Source organism: Suillus plorans, assembly GCF_016647745.1.
Source record: "Suillus plorans strain S12 chromosome Unknown HD556scaffold_65, whole genome shotgun sequence".
NCBI lineage: Eukaryota > Fungi > Basidiomycota > Agaricomycetes > Boletales > Suillaceae > Suillus > Suillus plorans.
Genome location: NW_024537449.1, coordinates 193,302 through 212,090, shown reverse-complemented (window position 1 = coordinate 212,090; position 18,789 = coordinate 193,302). Strand labels below are relative to the sequence as shown.

Below are 18,789 nucleotides of genomic sequence, written 5' to 3'. Positions count from 1 at the left end.
TTATCAGTCTGTGCGAAGTAGAACCTGAATGCAACAAGAAGTTGAAGAAAGGGTGGGGCCTCGTGCCATTTAGATACACAGCAATACCCTTGACCGCAAGCCTCATGGCAATATTTCAATACTGCTGTATTGGCTTCGGGCGCTAAGCATTGGGTGAACGCCAGGTTCTCCGGGGAACGCGAAGAAGTCGAAGGGACAACTTAGAGATTTGTAGTAGTAGTCACGGGAAGTCGACTCATGGACCATGCTACAGTCATCAATGCGGTCGAGCTTCAGTTCAACTGAGCTGTGGACGCGACTGATAGATAAATGCGATCAAACTGAGATCATAGTAGTATTTGCGAGTTGTTGTAGGACTGCAACAGTTCGAGTTGTATGGAACACACTCTGCACAGAAGGTATCAAAAGTTCTTGTCCTTCGAGCGCTCCATTGCTGAAGCCATCATGAGCCATCATTTATCACATGCAGAAACCTACTTACGATTGTAATGCAGAAGTTTTTCGATGAGATCAACGTGCGTGAGCACCATTCGCCGACAGCAATATCGCTTCAGCTGCAATTCATCGAGAGCGTCACTGGAATATTGTCAGGTGATAAGTCGGCAAGCTCCCAGATTGTTACCTACCCTTCGCTCATATCGTTAGCTAGTAACTCGAGGTATGCGTTCCATTTGTCCCCGATGACTTTTCCACACGAGAAGCATCTCACTGGGATGATCTACGCACATGAAGTTAGTTTATTCGCAACCCAGAGAGAGAGTGAAACTCGCCATGGTGGTGGTTTGAGAGACTTGCAAGAGATTTCGTCAATGTGGTCCGTCAATGGTCCGTCGGCAAATGCCAGGTGTGATGCTTATATCAGCCACTAATTATGGCTTGTGTAGTTTCTATACTGAAACGTTTCTCTGCAACGTTTCAAGGGCTTCTGTCGTATTCTCTCAGCAGGCGATATGAATGGCTCGTGTTCGTCCCTGTTCCGCGTAAGAATCGTGGCACCTGTGCCGCAAGGATAGGGCGCTATGCCTCTTTGGTAAACCGCCAAAGAAATATAAACACCTATTATACCAGAGCGAGTCAGGTCGCCTGCAGGTGAAGGCGTGTTGCCCATCTTCGCCCTTGTCCGCCATCTCAGGCTGTTCCATCCTCCCTCAGTGCTTCACAATGACCTCAAGCAAACGGGCCACAAAGCCCGCCCAGGTCGACCCGTATCAGGCTCTGAATACCGCTCAGCCCAGTCGACAAGCTACGACTGGTAAGATCCGTGGTAAAGCGAAAGAGCCCAAGAAAGCAGACAGAGACGAACGCCAACGCGAAGAAATACGGTTCAACCTTGGCTACTCTTTTAGAGATACCCGCAGTGGCGCCAGCGCCCGTCGCAGACAAGCAAGAGTGCGAGAAGATGGTGGTGAGATTAAATCAAATGTCTGGAGGTGGTAGAATTGAATGTCTCAACTGATCGGCCAGATACTTCGGACTATCCACCGCCTCCGACTTACGAGGTAGCGACAAGTCCAACCTTGTCCAGTCTTGCCTCATCTGCGCTTGCTTCATCTACATTCGTGGCTGGGGTTCATATACACCCAGAACATTTACCTGTCTCAAATCGCACGTCCTCTTCGGGCTCTACACAGCCCGCAGCTACGCATGATAACATCATTATGCACACAGATTCACCGATATCCGCAGTCACAGCGACTCCTTTATCGATGTCAATACCCACACCTGCGTTATCGCCTTTGATGATGCCCTTGCATGTGCCGAGTCCCACGCTTGCACATACGCCCAATCTTTCATCAGGGTCTTGCGCCTTCCCGGTGCCAGTACATCAGAAGGCACTACTTGATGACGACGAGTCAAGCATAGAGCTCGTGGACGTAGATCCACCTCAGAGATGGGAAATGGATCGACAACGTGGAGTTCCTCTCGAGGAAAGGGTGACGAGGCACCATCAACGGTCGGTGGAATCACATGTTCCAGCCGTGCCGCAGCGGACCCGATTGTTTAGTCAGGCTCCAAAACGAAGCCCTACTTCTCAGTCTCGTTTCGCGAACTCTCGATTGTCACTCAGGATTCCCGAGGATCAAGATCCATATCCTGACGACCGCAGCGTGCAGGCAGCATCCGATGCATCTTCTCCAGTTACGCCTAAACACAAACTACCTCTGCCAAGCCTTCCCCTTTCTCCATCGAGGATATTCCATAGGTCTCAGTCACCACAACCCTCATCCTCTGTTATCTCACTGTTGCGTAACCCCAATCCATTCTTCAAGAGCACACCTTCACTCCTCAATCTATCTTCGCCTTCCGCACTTCACGGTCACGGAGATCACCACTTTTCTCGAAAGCTCTTTCATCGGAAGCAGAAAGAGCGCGCAGCTGAATCCTTGGAGGACTGGGAAGTTTTGGATCGTACTGACTCCTCTCACTCCTCTTTGGAAGACTCCCCCGCTCACCCTAGCCCCCCAAGCCCGGCTCCTGCACCACGCTCAGGAGGCTTTGCGGAGACGTGGTCTTATCCCGATGTTTTTACAGAAGATACCCGCAACTCAAATACAAATCGACACCCATACTGTTCTAGCATTCGGACTATACTTCCTGCTGAAGATCGTCCTCAACGTCCAGCTTCTCCTCCATTTGTAAATCGGCATGTTCGGAGGCGCACGAATTCCAGCTTGCGTAGCGATCATACATGCGCATCGAGCGCCCCAGTATCCCCAATTTCTTCGTCTTCCGCTTCCCTCTTTAGCTCCTCGAGCTTATCGTTGGCCACAGTCGGAAGGACGCTTCCATCCTTCTCTCAACAGGATCTTGGCGTTTGCGATGAATTGGAGAGATCTCGTCACCCTGCCCGTGGGATAACGTTGAGGGACTCGCCAACCCTGTCGTCCCTGTCCTTATCCCAACCGTCAGTAGGAAGGGCACTTACTTCCTTCTCGCAGATGAACTTAGGAACTCATCAAGTTCAGCATGAACATGTTCGCTCACATTCGACGCCTCGTGCTGTTGTTCAGCCAGAGCTTCCAAAGACTACCCGCACACATACCAGAGCTTCTCCGACATCGGCTTCAGAAGTGACCTACATTGACTATAATGTGGTGCCTGGTACACCCACTCCAGCGCCCAATAACTCGTTGCCTACTAGGTCTGCAACAGAGCGAGTCACGCGTCGTCGGACTCCTGCCCGCCGCGAGGAGATCCTCATTCATCGTGGACGGTCCTTGTCGCGTGAGTTGGAGATGCGAAGTGCACCTGCGTATAGTGCAATCTTTCCCTCGGGACCGCCTACCCCACCCCCAGAGTCACATACCCCTCCGTATAGCCCCGCCCCTGCATCACCTCGGCGCCACTATGCAGGCCGTCCTCTACCACAGACTCCATCCACATCGCCCTCTCTTACATGGCTTGTAGGCCGGACGCCGGATGAGAAGACTCCCACTGTTCCAGTCTTGCACCACCCCAGGGCTATTTCCAAAAATCTGCATGTACCCGAGGGCCTGTTGATCGATTTAGACGATGACAGCTTGGATCCGATTAGTCCTTCCAGCTCCAGTTATACCCCTCCCCTGCCTGCTCATACACCCCCATTACCAAATCGCACTCCCCCTCTGCCGGACAGCACACCCATGATACCTGATCGTACTCCGCCTGCGCGCACTCCACCGCCTCTCCCCATCGACTACCTAGAGGACGATATTGACAGTGACAGCGTCACTGTGGGCAGTTCCAGCCCTCGTGGGCCACTCACGCCAACATCAACCACATTGCCATCTTCGTTCACAGTCACAACACCTGCATCCGAATACATTACTGGCCTCGTTGGCAGCCTAGGAGATGATCACCCTCGCGATGACGGCTCAAATTATGACGTGAGTATTCGGGATGCACAGTTCTCGGGCCCGTACTTGAAGTCACCCACATGCGCAGGCCCTCCTCCTCATCGCCGATTTTATCGGTCCTGCCACATTGCATCGCAATCCTGACAGTTTAGATAACTGCCTTGTTGGACTGGTAGAACTAGAGAGGCGAAGGGTGACAAATGATGGACGTGTGAAGCTTAAATTGTCACTGTTGGGTGTGAATGTACAGAAGTGCACTATCTGCTTGTCTCGGTTTAAAAGTGGGGACCATGGCGTGTTGGGAGCAAAGTGTCGCCATGCGTATGTTGTTCTTGTTCTTATAGTGGCTGCCAGCTTATATTGTTCTGCAAGGTTCCACAAGAGATGTCTTATTCCATGGCTGGCCAGGAACCAGACCTGTCCGTTGTGCAGGGAACATTTGGACGTTCAGAACTGAATCCTTCCATTTTTCGAAGACCGTCGAACTTTTTCTCTCGGAGTTTTGCTGGCCAAATCTCTTCTAACCTTCCTTTGATTTCATACTCTTGTCCCACGCTGTACTTCGTTTAACGTTACTCATGTACTGTAGTCAACACCCGATTATGTTCCATGATGCAGTCAGGCTATGTACTGCTTGATACCAATATGTAGCCTTAATCCTCAGCAATTCATTGCCGTGCTTTTTCACCGGACAGTGTGATTACCGTGGGACCACTGCTAAAACCCCGTACTCTTAAAGTCCTCTCACTTCCATGTTATATATGGTACGCGAGGTTCATAACTTGAACTACGCATTCCCATCCTATCTCGAAGCAAGACTGTCGTGCGAACCACTTCTTGCGGATATTTTTGAGGCCCATATCGTTGATCTGAGGTGTATGATAGCTAAATGCATGAATATATATAGATAGTAAATACTAGATCCGTTCAACTCCAGCGATGGTTACGAACGTCCTTGCGCAATTCTAAAACGCTGCTGCAGATGTGAAACCAGATCCTTGTCCTGGGTATCTAAGATACAATGCGCGGTGGTCTCAGCGTGTGAGCATGTCTCGAAGTTGGACTAATTGTAATCAAGCGAGCACGCCGCATGACATCTAGTTTGTTTGTACGCACTTGCACACCGCCGTTGGTGGAATGATGAGCCCGATGCCGACTACCCGCACTTCCGTACCCAGTAGCCCGACGCAGGGCTGGGGGTCTCTTTTTGCCTGGTATTGGATTTGCCGGTGGTGGTGGGGGTTGCGCAAAGTCTTTCGTTTGCCCGACACCACCTTTGATTCGGGCCTGTTTCAAGGGTCTCTCCTTGTTACAAAGTTCGCTAGAGGTGTTATGATGAGAATATTTGTCTCGCAACCGACGTCGTGAAGGTGTGGGGACAGGGGTATGACGCTGGGCTCCTTGAGCTGGAATGGACTCTAGTCCAATCACGGAGAATGAACGGAGAACATGACAAGGAATTGTCGGCTGACACAACTGCTGACGTCTGAGAGATCTCATCAGACGGTACGTTGGCCTGGGAGTGAAGGCCACTCGAACAATACCATCTCCGAAGTCCCTTTGAATGTCCTTTACGCCGCCACGGCACCGAGGCATAAGGTGACGGTCTCGATAAATGATTCAACCGCGTCCTGTGCGCACGAATCCCACCATTACCGCCTTCCTCGTTCTCTTCAGTGGTCATCTGCCTTCTCTTTACACGCATGCGGGTGATGCCTTTACGGCAACACGAGTTCCTCCGTTTCCGTTGACCGAGGAGTTGAACGCTTGCGACTATCGCTGGTGGAAGCGGAATGTCGAGTATAGCGTGAGCAAGTACTTCGGCGTTCACATCCTTCTCATTGATCCCATCATCTGGCTCAGTCTTAGCGTCGTCGTCTGGCTCAGTCTTGGTATCGTCGTCTGGTTCGGGCATCGCATCAATGTCTGTCTGAGTTTCTTTTCCATCAGAGCATCTCCCAGTGATGCTCACTGCTGGCGGGGTGATGTACTGGGGTTGGCGACGGACCGAGGTAATGGTGTCGTTAAAGTGTCCAGGTGGCTGCACAACGGTCTTTGCATGGATCACTGTGTTTGAGGCAGGAATGAACTGGGATGCAGCGTGTTCGTGAACGTCGACATTGAGGTCTGCAGAACTTGCATGTTCTTCAAAATATAATTTCCGTAAGTCCACAGTCTTGCGAATAAATAATTCGCTTACTAGCGTACTCCTCATTCTCGAGAGTGCTGCCAAGTGGATTGGCTTTTCCGGCGGTCCTTGGTATATCTTGTTCCCGAGCGGTAATCCCGTAAACATTTTGCTCCGCTGATGATATCTCAGAAAGGCCAGAACAGGGGTATCTAGAACCAGGGAAGTCGGTAGGTTGTTCTCGTGTGGGCGCTGAAAATACAGCCGAGTGTGTTCCAAGAATGCTAGATGACCAATGCGAAATACGGCTCAGCTCAGACTGAATAGCTGAAGGTCCGATATCTATAGGAGAATAACGTGCGGTAGAATCCAATACAGGCTGAGAATAGCTAGCTTCGACGTTCGTAGAAAATTCTTCGGAACTAGGGCCAACTGCAGACACATATGTTGAGGCTCCGCCAGATACGGTAATTGCAACTGGAGGTTCATAGGTACAAGCATAGTGCATCGCAGTGACATCAAGAGGAGGGAAGTCAAGGAAGGGCCTAGGCACATTTAGTTCCGCAGAATGTTTCGCGAAGCATCGCTCCAGCACTGACCTCGTGGGTTTGATGGCAGCATCTGTCATTTCTACATCAATGCGATCGGAATAGTCAACCCATTGTGGTTGCGGAAGGGGACCTTCATTAGCGCGGACATCGCCGTTATTGACAAAAGATGCGTGATCAGAAGATATGTCAAGCGAGTTGGAAATGAAAGGTCCAGAGCAAAATGGCCCCGCAGTAGACCTGTCGTTCGTAGTGGCACTGAGCGAGGGTCCTGAAAACGTGGAAACTGGCTGCTCGGCAAAAAGCACTTGTTCAGGTAGGTTGGGAAAATCTAAAGAATAGGGATTGAAGGCTGCCTCGTATGATGGGCAATTCATAAAAGGAACTGGAAGTGTCGATGTGAGGGACGAGATACCGTTGTTTGCAAGTAAGTTGGGTCCATTTGTTGCTGAGTGACAACCATGCAGCGCGGTTGAGGGTAGAATAAGACTAGACAACAATGCCACGTGTATCTCATCAACCTGGCATGCAGCAAAGGGGCTGTTGGATGCAACTTTTTCTGTCGATGGTCCCAGATGCTCGATCGGCACGACAGGCAGCCTAGCAGAATCGACTACAGCAAGGAGTGGAAATGAGGTTGCGTTTGGCGATACTTTGGCCTCACTAGAGCTAACGCCCAATAGGGTCTGAGTGGGACGGTAGGCCTTACGAATACCAGTGCCTTCCTCAACATCATTATTAAATCGCGCATCTGTGCGTTCGGGTTCTCCATTGAAAACAGAGGATGTCTTGCCGTTGCTAGAAGGAGCGGATGTAGAGTCGCAAGGAAAGCGACAGATTTTGTGAGAATAAATTTCTTCCTCTCCCGTAGAATCCATGATTTGACCATTCTGTGTCTTCCGTGTTTCCAGAACAGTCGTATTCAGGTTCAGGCCATTGTCGCCCACGGAATGGTTACCAGTACAACACCGCGGACACCGGAAAATCTTACATGGGACGGGATCACCGTCATCGACATCTGGCGCATGTACCCTGCATTTTGTGTGGTGACCAGACGGTTCTGACACTGCAGCTAGAATATCATCCTCGGTGATGTGGAGATGAGTCTTGACCTTCGTCGATAGATCATGATCAATAGAAGGTCCTACATAACACACGGGACCCGTAGAATCATTTGGCGTCGTCGAAGCAGATGAGAGCTTTGTGGAAGTATTAGTGGAGCCATAAGCCTGAGAGAAGTGGTGCTGCATCTTCCGGGAGTGCATTCTTTGCGGTTTTCGAGGAACAGCTTTGAGCGTTCGCTTGATGTTGGCGTAGCCTTTCGAAATCGTCATAGAACTAGTGAAGGAGTGACTTGGTAACGATTTGCCATCTAAAGCTGTGTGAATGAAGATGCAATCGGCAGAGTCAGATGTAGCCGGTTGACTGTTCATACATGTATCATCCGAGTCCATGGACTGCTTATCGCTATTCAACTCATCGATTCCTAGAGCCGCGGGATCGATTTCCTCCATCAGATCTTGTTCTTCTTTCCTATAGGAAGATCTTCTGTAAAGTGAAGGTCGTAACTATAAGTAGTAGCGTACCTAGCCTTGGTCAAACTCATGGTTTTCCGTCTTCCCTTGCCCACGAAAGGTAGGTTTTTAGGATTAAAGGAGTACAACATGATTCCCTAGAGATATGGGTCCTATGGGCATTTTCAGTGTCAAGATCATCAATGGGTAGATGATAAAATACCACACAGTTCACGTTCACGGTAAAAGAAAGTCGGTACTGTGGATAATTAGTATTGTCTCGGATGTTGTGGCCGTTATCACGTTTTGCCAGTGGGGGATGAGGAGGAGCATGGACGCCGCCACAGGCTCTTTTATATGCAGCATGCCCTGACCGCTCCCGCTTTTCTAAACAATAAAGTGGCTTAGACTGGATGTGTTTTGACCACGTTTTGGCCGTCGCTTAAACCATCATGCTGGTAGTGGATCATGGAACCCCAGACTAAGGTTAGGGTTTTTTGACCGGTCACGAGCATGTTGGCTTTACACGTGATGGATTATATAATATACACGCGAAACACGCGGTAGCCACGCCTTGAATTGTTGTCAGCCAAAAAGCAGCCAAAGTTGGTTTTGTTGTGGCTCTGTTCATTTTCTGAGCACTTCTTCTCTTCTCTTTTCAAGACAACCGTCAGACTTTCAAGGTGTTAGGCCATTGAAATGTCTGCTTACACTCATGCCCGTATGCCCGCCCCCTCCGATCAGCAGCAGCCTGTTCATCGTCGCCATCCCTTCACAAATGCAAATGTTCTCAATCAGCCTCGCCTGACATCTCCTGTAAAGCCACAAGAGAAACCCAAGGCAACTCCAGCCGACCCACCTCTGCCCAGGCAGAATAGCAAGACTACCCCTCCCTCACCCCCCAGAGTAATCGTCGACCAGAATCGACAAGTTCAGTACTACCGTGTAGGATTTCTCGGAGAAGTAGGATTTGCCTCGATTGCCGCCTTGTACGCACTAATCGTTCATGTCTCAAACAGGGAGGATTTGCACGTGTCTATGAGGTGGCAGACGGTCGTCACAGTGCCGCACAACACCTTGCTTGCAAGGTCGTTACCAAATCGTCTCTGAAGACGAAGAAAGCCAAAACCAAGGCAAGCTTACACCACATCTGATTATTCACTTGCATCTTGACACTTTTGTTTGCTAAGCTCTATGCAGAAATCAAGATACACCGTTCGCTTGCTCATCCTAACATTGTGCGCTTCCAGGAATGTTTCGAAGATGACGATAACGTCTACATGACACTTGAGCTTTGCACCAGCGGGTCATTGATGGACATGCTCCGTCGTCGTCGTCGCTTTAGCGAGTGCGAGGCCCGATTCTTTCTTGTACAGCTCATCGGTGCATGCCACTACATGCATACCCACCAGGTCATCCACCGTGACCTTAAGCTCGGGAATTTATTCCTCGACTCGAACATGAACATCAAGGTCGGCGACTTCGGTCTTGCTGCCTTGATCGAGAACCCCGGTGAACGAAAGAAAACTATCTGTGGCACGCCAAACTATATTGCCCCCGAGGTGTTGTTTGACACTGCGAATGGCCACAGCTTCGAGGTTGACACTTGGTCTATCGGCGTCATCTTGTACACGCTTGTTATCGGTCGTCCTCCCTTCCAGACCAAGGACGTCAAGGAGATTTATACGTAAGGCATACCGTTCCCCCATCCTGATTTCTAATTAACCATTCGTGCAGACGGATCCGTGATAACGTCTACGAGTTCCCGCCTGAACGCCGCATTACACCAGATACTAAGGACTGCATCACGGCTATTTTAACACCTGACCCCTCAAAACGTCCTACTCTCCTTGAAATCCTTAAGTCACCCTTCATCGACCTTGGTATTGTCCCACCATTTATTCCCGTCTCTGCACATGACGCGCCCCCTGACTTCCGATACCTTACGCGCCCAATGTCCGTAGTCAACCTCATGAAGCTCAAGAAAGCTGTGTGGTTGGATGACGATCACATTTCGACTATAGCGGTTCCGTCGGTTCCAGAAGACAAGGCGAAAAATCCGATTACGTCCACCATCGCTCAGCAAGAGAAGGAGTTCCAGAAGGCTGTTCAGCCTGGCAGTCCCATCTCTGCCCTGCTTAGTTCTGCTAGGCAACCGTTGGTCATGTCGACAAATGGGATCAAGGAGTCCCCTCTGTTCAGAAAACTGCAAGCAGCGAAGGACACGAAATCACCTCTACGGAACGTGCGCACTGCACGTGGGTTGCAAGATATAGAAGAAGAGAACGATGCACCTCGAGGAACTAGGGAGAAAAACCACGATCAGCAGAGACAGAAGGAGCTCGAATCGCAGAAGGCGAGAATTGTAGCCCAGATGGCTCCGGTGGCTGGTCTGGGCGCACCCCGCCTCGAGGAGGACCAGGAGAATCTACCTCCTACCCATAAGGATCTGAAGGGCAAGGAGCCGATGCGCGGAGAGCGCAAGGAAACTCTAGTGCAGGACGCGCACATGGAACCTCCACAAGCAAAGCTTAATGGATTTGATGCTGCTGCACAGACTTTGACCCAAGCATTTGACGCGAAGGCTGCCGGCAAGCTATTCCGGGATCCTCGTGATGATACTACCATCCCTGATGAGCGCGTTTTCATCGTGTCTTGGGTGGATTACTGCAATAAATATGGAATGGGTTATGCCCTGACGGATGGGTCTGTTGGTGTACACTTTAATGATAGTACGACCCTCATACTCTCAGCGGACAAGCAGTGAGTTCTTGTCTATTTCTGATCTTTACATGACCCAACACATCTCCCAGTCACTTTGACTACATCTCCTCTCGACGCCACGGAACTGTCTACGTTAGGAAGAACTTTTCTGTGACCGAATTTCCGGAGGACCTCAAAAACAAGGTATACCTTCTCAAGCATTTCGAGCGCTACATCATGGACCGCCTGTACGGCGACTACGAGTACACTTTCGAGGACCATGACCGTACCAAGGGAATGGATTTCGTACAGAAGTATTTGCGCATGAAACACGTTATTGTGTTCAAGATGAGTCATGACGTCCTTCAGGTCATTCATTTCACCCCTTCTTAATGTGTTTGATAATTGACGCTGTGTATGTAGTTCAACTTTTACGATCACTCAAAAGTCATCCTCTCGTCTCATGGCTTACTGGTGACGCATATTGACAAGAACTACAAGATCGCACGATTCACGCTCAGCGAAATTATGGCACTATCTTTACAACCTCCTGCTGCAGATCCCGAGCAGGCCAAGTTCAACCAGCGACTCGTAGACAAACTCAAGTACTGCAAGGAGGTACTTACGTCCATTCGTAATGCGAGCGCCAACCAAGCCGCAACTGATGACGACGCGGGGATGGGGGGAGGGTTAGTCAGCACGAAGACGTCTAAGGCATCGTTGCGGTGATGCGTGTGATGAATGAAGCGCGTTTATACTTGCATAAGCTGTCGGTGGTGTTAGGCCTCCGTAGTTTGTTTTCGTTTCCTTTTTTCGCATTCTGTGTCTGCTCATTATAACATATCAAGCAAGTTTTCGCTCTCGTAGGCATCGGTACCATGTTATGAGTTTTCTTTTAGCTTTCGTAAAGCACCACAGGCATATGTGCCGTTTGATTATTTTCTACCGTACTGACATGGACAGCTTGTCGCTCTCATTGTCAATTTGTCGATATCAAGGATTTTCCGCAATGCGTCACGCTCGAGCGCTATCATCATCACCTCGTGTCGGTGAATGAGACGTTGGAAACCAGTACGTTTGCGTATGACTGTTCCACTACGGCTGCTGTACTCAGGGGCTGTCTATATATGGTGGATAAAGTAAACAACTGAACGTAGAACACTGGCTTCAAGTTATACCATCGGTAGTGAACCAAGCTGACAAGGAGATGAAGTCCAGATCTACAGGTTTCTTAGCTCTCGCTGAAGAACTCCAATCTTATATTCTGAGCCTCCTTCCTTACCGAGATATTCTACGTTGTACAACTGTGAGTGTTAATTGATCGGATTGATCATCGATCCTTTAATCTCAGTGATTCATCTTGCAGGTATGCAGGACGCTTCGCCAGACGTACATGTCCTCATCCGAGCTTCAGTATATCACTGAACTCGGTGGTCAGCAATTGCTCCCCGTCTCCGACACAGATCTCGACAACCACACTCCTATTTCCAAGCGTCTACAACTTCTGCGGGACAAAGCTCACGCATGGTTCAAATTTGATATCCACTCTTTCGAAAATGTTTCTATACCAAAACAATACCACGACGCGAAAACATCTCTCGCCGACAGGCATCTCTGTTTATTCAACGAAGATGAACAATCGGCCAAGATCTTTCCAATACTGCCAAAACCCTCACAACAAAGTATTGAGCATGATTGGCCTTCAGGATCACTGTGTTCAATTCCAAATGCAGATAGCATCGAGGTGTTTATGGACCCGGCGCAAAACTTGATTGCCATCGCGTGTATGATTGCCGATGAAACTCTCGAGATGGATGACGAGAGGTTGTACATCGACCTTGGAACCCTGGATGGAGATGGTGGCGTCCATCCCGAAGCTGCCGGAAAGACACTGTTTCTTTCAGGGCTTCCAAGATGCGAGGACGGTCTCTATACAATAGAAAATTGGAAACTCGAGGGTTTAGGGAGGCATATCGCTTTCCGGCGCTCCCTCCTGGTTCATGAAGGCGGCTATAAATTCGGCGAGGAGATATGGTTTATGCAAATTTGGGACTGGCAACACTCAACAACGTCCAGTGTGAGCGTTGGTCAGAAGTAGTCAATGATTTACAATTGACACTCGTTTTATTAGTGCGTGCTCAGTGACACAATAATAAACCCAGAGGTTGGGGAGTCACTTGATTTTTGTTTCCTTGGAAACGATAGACTGTTGATTGTCAGCAAGGACTTGAAGCTCTATTCGATCGAGGATCTGTCACAGGCACCTCAACTATTGGCCTGCTTCCTGATGCCTGTATCAGTGACGGGCATACAGTGCCTCCTTCCAATGGACGACATTGCACATAGTTCACAACTGCAGATGCAAGCACAGCGAACGATGTGGACCTCAGACCCTAAAAATCGAATACTATCCCTTATCACACGCACTCGGGATGCCACAAACTCATTGGCCTTCATTATTTCTACTAGGATTTTCTTTGACCCCCAAGCTGGGGTCTCTGATAGAACGGCAGGAATTCCGTGGGAACATTGGGGTCCTCTAAATGCTCGTATTTTCGTGCACAACTGGCGGTGCAGAGTTGGTGTTAGCGGGAATCGAGTGTTGCAGGCATTTCCTACAATGGACATGACACTAGTGGAAGATTACCCGAATTATCTGTTGTATATGATGGACTTCAGCCCATTAGCTGTTGAGCGCCGGCAGGGACTAGGAAGAGTGGTGAGAGAGCCATCTACGATAGAAATTCCCGAATTGGAGGAGACTTTGACGACCTCCCTGCCTTATGTGGAGGTCGTGTCAGATAGAATATTTGGTGTCGACCAGGTGATGGACATATGGGTTGACAAAGACAGGATTTATTTGCCCAAGTTGAATACAGAGGAGTCAGATAGTGTAAGTTCTTGCATTTCCAACGAAGCCCTATATGCTAATATTTGTCCAGGATGGTATAGCCGAGCTCGAGGTCATTGAGATTTAGTCACGAGCGGAGTCCGTACACCCTGAGGCCCGAGGAGCTAGTTATGACTCGAAAGACTGAGCCAGGATCATAGTGGCACAAAGTCATTTATCGCAGAGGTCCAAGAATGGCGACTTGATGATCAGCCCGTGTTTTGGATACTGATGCCGCCGAAACGAAGTCCTTCTAGCCATGCACAGTACTCATACATCATGAATTGCAAGGCATTCAAATACTCATTTCTAACCAAATTATGATGTTGGTACACCTGCGGAAATACTAATTTACGTGCTGGATGCATAGTTACATCCAAGAGGTCCTAGATATAGGTCCGGTTTACACATACATATCGTCATCATCCCGTGTGGCCGGGGCGTGTGATATTGGCTCAGGCTCGGCTTCAACAACTTTCTTGCGCACGGCTGCAAAATATCTGAGTAAGAAATCAAGGAGTATGCATAGAACTCACATCGTCGTGTAGCTTTCCGTTTCGCAGCTGCTTTCTTGCCTTCAACGCGCTTTTCAAAGGCTTGGTCCTCTTCGCCTTGGCGTCGATGTTCGCTAAGTATCTGGAAGACTTTGAGACTCATGTTACAGGAATCCTGGTCAAAACGGCCGTACCGATTCAAACTCATTCAGCTCCGTGTCTGGCTTGTTCGCCGATTTATTGGAGCGCGCCTTTGTAAGTATCTCACTAAACCTCTCGAACACGCCCTCCTCGTGCAGCTTATCGCGGTAGAATTGCAAGCCTTCGATGAGTTTTTTGACCGATCGCTCTGACTTGAATGGGAGGAGAGACAAGCAAAATGCGATATCGCGCCATTGACGGGGATCCTCAGAGAGTCTGAAACGCTGGCAAAGCTTCTCCACAATATTTTCGGCTTGCTTTTCCTGTTAGAAGTTTAATGAATCGGAACTATGACGACGGAAAGAGATGAGGACCGGCCTTCTCAATGAAAGAAAATATGTAGCGCATGGTGCTTTTGAAGGTTTCCTCCTCGACGGCGTGGTCACCTGTGGACAAGTGACTGATAACTAGAATAATGATATGAAGAACGTTGATATCAAGAGTGAACTGAGGCATACCATCAGGTAGGTTGTTGTAGATCGCGTTGTCCTTCGTCGACAGCTCCTTGAAAAACAGCTTCGCAAGGTCGGATATCCGTAGCTCCTCGTCCTCTAGACACTTTGCCATCTCGCCTAGCTGACCTTTCACTTTGATCATCCCGTTGAGGATCAAGTGCGTGAGCACCATCAGCGTGTTCTTCTTTACGACAAGATCACCGTCAGAAAGGCCTTTATATAATTCATTACTGTTCTCGTCGATGATGTTGCTGAACGAGACTGCCACATCGCCGAGAGCAATGACAATGTTACTACGGATATTTGGGTCTCTTGAAGTCTCAAGGATCTTGAAGAGGAGATGGTGGTGCTGATCGCAAAATTGTGAGCTGACACAGAGGAACTTGCTAAACGAGAGAGTTGCAGCAGCACGAAGTGTGCGATTCTGTTGTATGCGTCAGTAGTAATGCAGAGAAAATGACTCATCACTTGCCTTGAATTTATGTGGACTACCGCACACATGGACTAGTAACGGGCCGTACAACTTCAGCAACGACTGCTCTCCATAGAGCAACTCAGTTTCGCGAACGGCAGCTATCCGTTCACCAATCTCATCCTCCACATTGCCAGCGACTTGATCAAGCTCTTCGGTCTCCTTATTGGCTCTATTGGGTGAGCCCCCAGCCGCAAGCTTGTCCCCTACGTAAAACGTCATTCGATAGTTTGAGGGCGTTTAAAGTGAACATACCTAACTGTTTCTCATCCTTTTGCCGCTTCCATTCCCTTTCCACCAGCTCCAAAAAGACGATGTGCTTGATGGCCACATGCCCTACGACAAAAAGCAACTGACTGAGATGGAAGACATCTCCAAGATCTTTCTCGCTCGTGCTCGACTGCTGGGTTGACAAGTGTGCACTAGAGGGCGCGTGCGAGGCTGGCTCCGGGGGTTCCATCTCTTGATCCACCTCCATCGTCTCTATGACCGGCTCGGATGAAGGCTCCTCCGGATTTTGCTGCTTGGAAAATGCCCTCCGGGTAAGGTTCTTCACAAGGTTATTACAAAGCTCGTCGGGATGCTCTCCTAGGGCGTAGATAGTATTGATCGCTTGTTCGGCCATGCCGAACCAGTCTTTCGATCGACAGGGGTGCTCTATGGTGTTTTGCAACTTACGGAAGATAGGGTTTTCCATCTCCATCCGAAGGGATTTATCGAGAAGAGATCCTGTTGCCTGTATGTGAAAATGATTGATGGGATACGGTTCTGTTCGCACCTTTGACCTTCTTTGTACTGCCGTTCAAGCGTTGCAGGGCAAGACACGTATACCTTGCAAGTGTAAGATCGGCCTGCCGTAGGGTGAATGCCTGGTATTGATTGGGTATTTACTCACACTCACCTTACCAAATGGTCCAAGACCGATCTTCAGCAATATGTCCACCTTCTCAGAAATAACGGTGCGTTTCGAAAGTGCCAACATTCCAAGTATGATGATTGCACCACGACGTTGAGAGCGGGGCAAAGCTTGAGGAGCGCCTGAATATGAACATGAATCAACGTGTTGTGGCTGCAATGGAACGCCCCTCACTGTAAACTTGCCACAACTTATTGATCACATCATGATGGATCCGGCCATCTTCCATCATGATACGCATCATCTCTTCTAAACTGGTAAGCTCTGCAAGCGTTGCTTCGTATGTCAATCTTTGATAAATGTTTAAGCAGCTTTAAATCTGGGAAAGAGAGCTGGACCCACTCAATCATATTTTTGGCGATACGGTTCACTTGCTGCTTAGGTTCCATGTCGGGTAGGGGGTCAAAGTACAACATACGGTAGCATTCGAGGAGCCTCGACCGCACCCCCTTCAGCTCCTTCCCGTCCTCCGACGTTGAGCTGTTGTCCTTGTGCCATATAAGATGTAGCATGCGTTTGATGCCCTTCTGGTAATAAGGTTAGATGGCCGTAACATGGAATATTCAGATGTATCACCTCGGCACTAGCAAGCTGGTACTCAAACGCAACCCTGAAAAACTCCATACTCTCCAATACTTCTGCCTTGTTCGTGCTCCCCAAAAGCTGCGTGAGCCACATCATCCCGCCTTCTAGGGTACGGATGAAATCCAGTGCCTCCGTGCAGTACTTCTTGCGCAAACCCATGGCAAGAATTTCATTAGTCTCCAGGGCAGCAAGTGCTTCTTGTTCCGAGACAATGGCTGTGACATCGACAGTAGATTTCCGGCTTGCCCTTTTCTTTTTAGGCTTCGGTTTGTCTGATGATGCGTCGCCGTCGTTGTTTGCATCTGTGTCCTCCATTTCCGTGTCTTCGTCCTCATCAGCATCTTCCTCTTCGACATCAGACTCTACCTCTTTATCATTTTGATCCCTCTCAACTGCTTTCCCGATGCCGCCTTCCATCTCCTCCAACTTGTCCTTCCAAGTCTTATACCGTTCCTCCCACTTTTCCAAGCTCAAGTCACCTCCATACATCTCCCCATATGGATGGGTCAGAATTAGCTTCACAAGTATCGAAACAGCGGCCTTGCGTACTGTGCTCGTCTTATCCTCCAACGTGTCAACGGCAGCGCGTGTGATCCGGAGCCGCTGCTCTGGAAGACGTAAAGGCAGATCAAGCATCTTCGAGAGTGTTGCGAAGACCTTAGAGCGTACGTAAGAGGATAGATCAAGCGTTCGCGAAAGGAGGAGTTCAAATAGCCCATCAAGCTGCTTGCCCGCTTGGTTAGAGCCATTCGTCCGATTTGTCATGTCCTCCGACGTAGCGAGTTCACGAATGAGTGAGCCGATAACTTCAACAATTGCCATGCGCATAGGATAAGACTACATGCTTGTCAGATGGGGAAGAAGAACTGTTTCCGGGGAGCGCACCTCTGAGTCGAGATGGTCAATCAAGAGACTGATTTGCTTGAGAACGGATCGCGGCGACTCCTCGCTGAACCTAACCAAGAATCGGGAGAACGCTCTCGGACCTTTGGTGTCCTGCGCACTGAACGATTTTCCAGCGATTTCGCGAAGTATCTCGTCGCCAAGTTGGGCGTGATCAAATTCCTTTGCCAGGATAGAAAGGCACTCTGCCATGGGTTCAGAGAGGTGTTCATAGTACTGCAAGGATTGCATGATGTTGATTTGCGCAGCGAGCGTGTGACCGTGATGCTTTACAGCAAGGCAAATGACTTTGTAGACATGCATGCGGACGTTTTGAGTCTTCATATATTGTTCAGACTCGGCAACATGGTACGCGGGGCGGGTAAGACATCTAAAGTAGGGTCAACAGATGTCTAAACAACTGAATTGGCGTACGTCCCCCGCCAAATCATGTGATATAGAGCAAGCCGTACGCACGTTATGAACGCATCTCTCTCCGGGCTAGTCACCCAGATGCGGTGCGTCTTCAGTTTCAACGCCTTGCAAATGAGTTCCAGAGTGCCAGGGATCTGATCGATCCATGTCCATTGTTCCGCCTTCTTCGCAGCCACCCTCGAGGTACCAGACTTTCCGCCCCTCCCACGACGCGACTTTACAGGTGCTGGTGGAGCGTCCTCTTCGCCCATTGCCTTCACCTTCTCAGCGGCACCTACAAACCAATTAATTAAGAAAGCATACATCTCCAAAGGCAGCTTATGAGCCATGGCAATCTGTTGATCTTCTTCCTTGGAGTCGCGTATTGCAGCATCAATCTGAGTTCCAAATGCAGAGAGTAGAGCGTCGAGCATTTTGCTCATATAAGCACCAGCGACTGCATCGGAATGCTTGAGAAGACTTCGGAATATATCAAACACTTCTGGATCAGTTATTTCTTCGGATGAATGAGCAATCGCTCCAACAGCCTCTAAGTTCGTGGTCAGTAAGAATCGGATGCCAACACCCAAGGCTAGCGTACGTTGCAATAAGGGGCCGGGATCGTTACTGTGGGGATCCTGGTCATTTGGTATTTCGTAGTTCGCGATGTCCTGAAGTGCCTGTAGCTCGTCTTGAAGCTCGAACGATACGCTCATGGCGGACACTCCTTGATTGATATCTGTTGAAAGGT

General features: G+C 49.3%; 7 protein-coding genes across 7 annotated transcripts; 4 read left to right on the top strand and 3 right to left on the bottom strand.

Annotated features, from left to right (window-relative positions):
• Positions 1-92: 92 nt before the first annotated feature.
• On the bottom strand, positions 93-882 carry HD556DRAFT_1402058 (DNA-directed RNA polymerase, subunit N/Rpb10). Its single transcript, XM_041303840.1, has 4 exons — positions 771-882; positions 627-718; positions 482-576; positions 93-433 (listed from the first exon to the last, which is right to left on the bottom strand). The coding sequence occupies exons 1-4, from the start codon at positions 771-773 to the stop codon at positions 402-404; spliced, it is 222 nt and encodes a 73-aa protein (XP_041155950.1). The 5' UTR covers positions 774-882; the 3' UTR covers positions 93-401.
• A 279-nt stretch (positions 883-1,161) lies between these two features.
• On the top strand, positions 1,162-3,980 carry HD556DRAFT_1447611 (uncharacterized protein; the record flags this gene model as incomplete). Its single annotated transcript, XM_041307305.1, has 2 exons — positions 1,162-1,405; positions 1,465-3,980. 2 exons carry the CDS (start codon positions 1,162-1,164, stop codon positions 3,978-3,980), a joined length of 2,760 nt encoding a protein of 919 aa, XP_041155949.1.
• A 16-nt stretch (positions 3,981-3,996) lies between these two features.
• Positions 3,997-4,293, top strand: HD556DRAFT_1244747 (uncharacterized protein; the record flags this gene model as incomplete). Its single annotated transcript, XM_041298475.1, has 2 exons — positions 3,997-4,157; positions 4,209-4,293. Coding segments are annotated over 2 exons (246 nt in total), but the record flags the coding sequence as incomplete, so codon positions are not given.
• A 663-nt stretch (positions 4,294-4,956) lies between these two features.
• Positions 4,957-8,486, bottom strand: HD556DRAFT_845645 (uncharacterized protein). Its single transcript, XM_041311811.1, has 4 exons — positions 8,099-8,486; positions 6,564-8,045; positions 6,037-6,509; positions 4,957-5,981 (listed from the first exon to the last, which is right to left on the bottom strand). The coding sequence occupies exons 1-4, from the start codon at positions 8,176-8,178 to the stop codon at positions 5,167-5,169; spliced, it is 2,850 nt and encodes a 949-aa protein (XP_041155947.1). The 5' UTR covers positions 8,179-8,486; the 3' UTR covers positions 4,957-5,166.
• A 121-nt stretch (positions 8,487-8,607) lies between these two features.
• On the top strand, positions 8,608-11,759 carry HD556DRAFT_845591 (kinase-like domain-containing protein). Its single transcript, XM_041311810.1, has 6 exons — positions 8,608-8,989; positions 9,046-9,159; positions 9,217-9,713; positions 9,764-10,789; positions 10,840-11,098; positions 11,153-11,759. Exons 1-6 carry the CDS (start codon positions 8,726-8,728, stop codon positions 11,456-11,458), a joined length of 2,466 nt encoding a protein of 821 aa, XP_041155946.1. The 5' UTR covers positions 8,608-8,725; the 3' UTR covers positions 11,459-11,759.
• A 130-nt stretch (positions 11,760-11,889) lies between these two features.
• HD556DRAFT_1529829 (uncharacterized protein) lies at positions 11,890-13,707 on the top strand (the record flags this gene model as incomplete). The annotated part of the gene is made up of 4 exons (XM_041309433.1): positions 11,890-12,035; positions 12,096-12,806; positions 12,861-13,622; positions 13,672-13,707. Exons 1-4 carry the CDS (start codon positions 11,937-11,939, stop codon positions 13,705-13,707), a joined length of 1,608 nt encoding a protein of 535 aa, XP_041155945.1. The 5' UTR covers positions 11,890-11,936.
• Positions 13,708-14,022: 315 nt separating this feature from the next.
• HD556DRAFT_1433965 (non-SMC mitotic condensation complex subunit 1-domain-containing protein) lies at positions 14,023-18,754 on the bottom strand (the record flags this gene model as incomplete). Its single annotated transcript, XM_041305280.1, has 15 exons — positions 14,023-14,108; positions 14,156-14,255; positions 14,308-14,567; positions 14,629-14,721; positions 14,773-15,193; positions 15,242-15,447; positions 15,497-15,970; positions 16,020-16,110; positions 16,143-16,279; positions 16,332-16,447; positions 16,500-16,684; positions 16,734-17,579; positions 17,628-18,015; positions 18,102-18,588; positions 18,640-18,754. 15 exons carry the CDS (start codon positions 18,752-18,754, stop codon positions 14,023-14,025), a joined length of 4,005 nt encoding a protein of 1,334 aa, XP_041155944.1.
• Between the last annotated feature and the right edge of the window lie 35 nt (positions 18,755-18,789).

Excerpts from the sequence above, each read along its gene's own strand:
- HD556DRAFT_1402058 (XM_041303840.1), bottom strand. Across the intron at positions 577-626 it reads GCTAACGATATGAGCGAAGG|TGACGCTCTCGATGAATTGC; the intron begins GTAGGTAACAAT and ends ACAATATTCCAG. Across the intron at positions 434-481 it reads AAAACTTCTGCATTACAATC|CAATGGAGCGCTCGAAGGAC; the intron begins GTAAGTAGGTTT and ends TGATGGCTTCAG.
- HD556DRAFT_845591 (XM_041311810.1), top strand. The coding sequence starts at position 8,726 with ATGTCTGCTTACACTCATGCCCGTATGCCCGCCCCCTCCGATCAGCAG. Across the intron at positions 10,790-10,839 it reads ATACTCTCAGCGGACAAGCA|TCACTTTGACTACATCTCCT; the intron begins GTGAGTTCTTGT and ends CACATCTCCCAG. Across the intron at positions 11,099-11,152 it reads TGAGTCATGACGTCCTTCAG|TTCAACTTTTACGATCACTC; the intron begins GTCATTCATTTC and ends CTGTGTATGTAG.
- HD556DRAFT_845645 (XM_041311811.1), bottom strand. The coding sequence starts at position 8,178 with ATGTTGTACTCCTTTAATCCTAAAAACCTACCTTTCGTGGGCAAGGGA. Across the intron at positions 6,510-6,563 it reads GCTGCCATCAAACCCACGAG|GCCCTTCCTTGACTTCCCTC; the intron begins GTCAGTGCTGGA and ends AAATGTGCCTAG. Across the intron at positions 5,982-6,036 it reads CGAGAATGAGGAGTACGCTA|AACATGCAAGTTCTGCAGAC; the intron begins GTAAGCGAATTA and ends TATATTTTGAAG.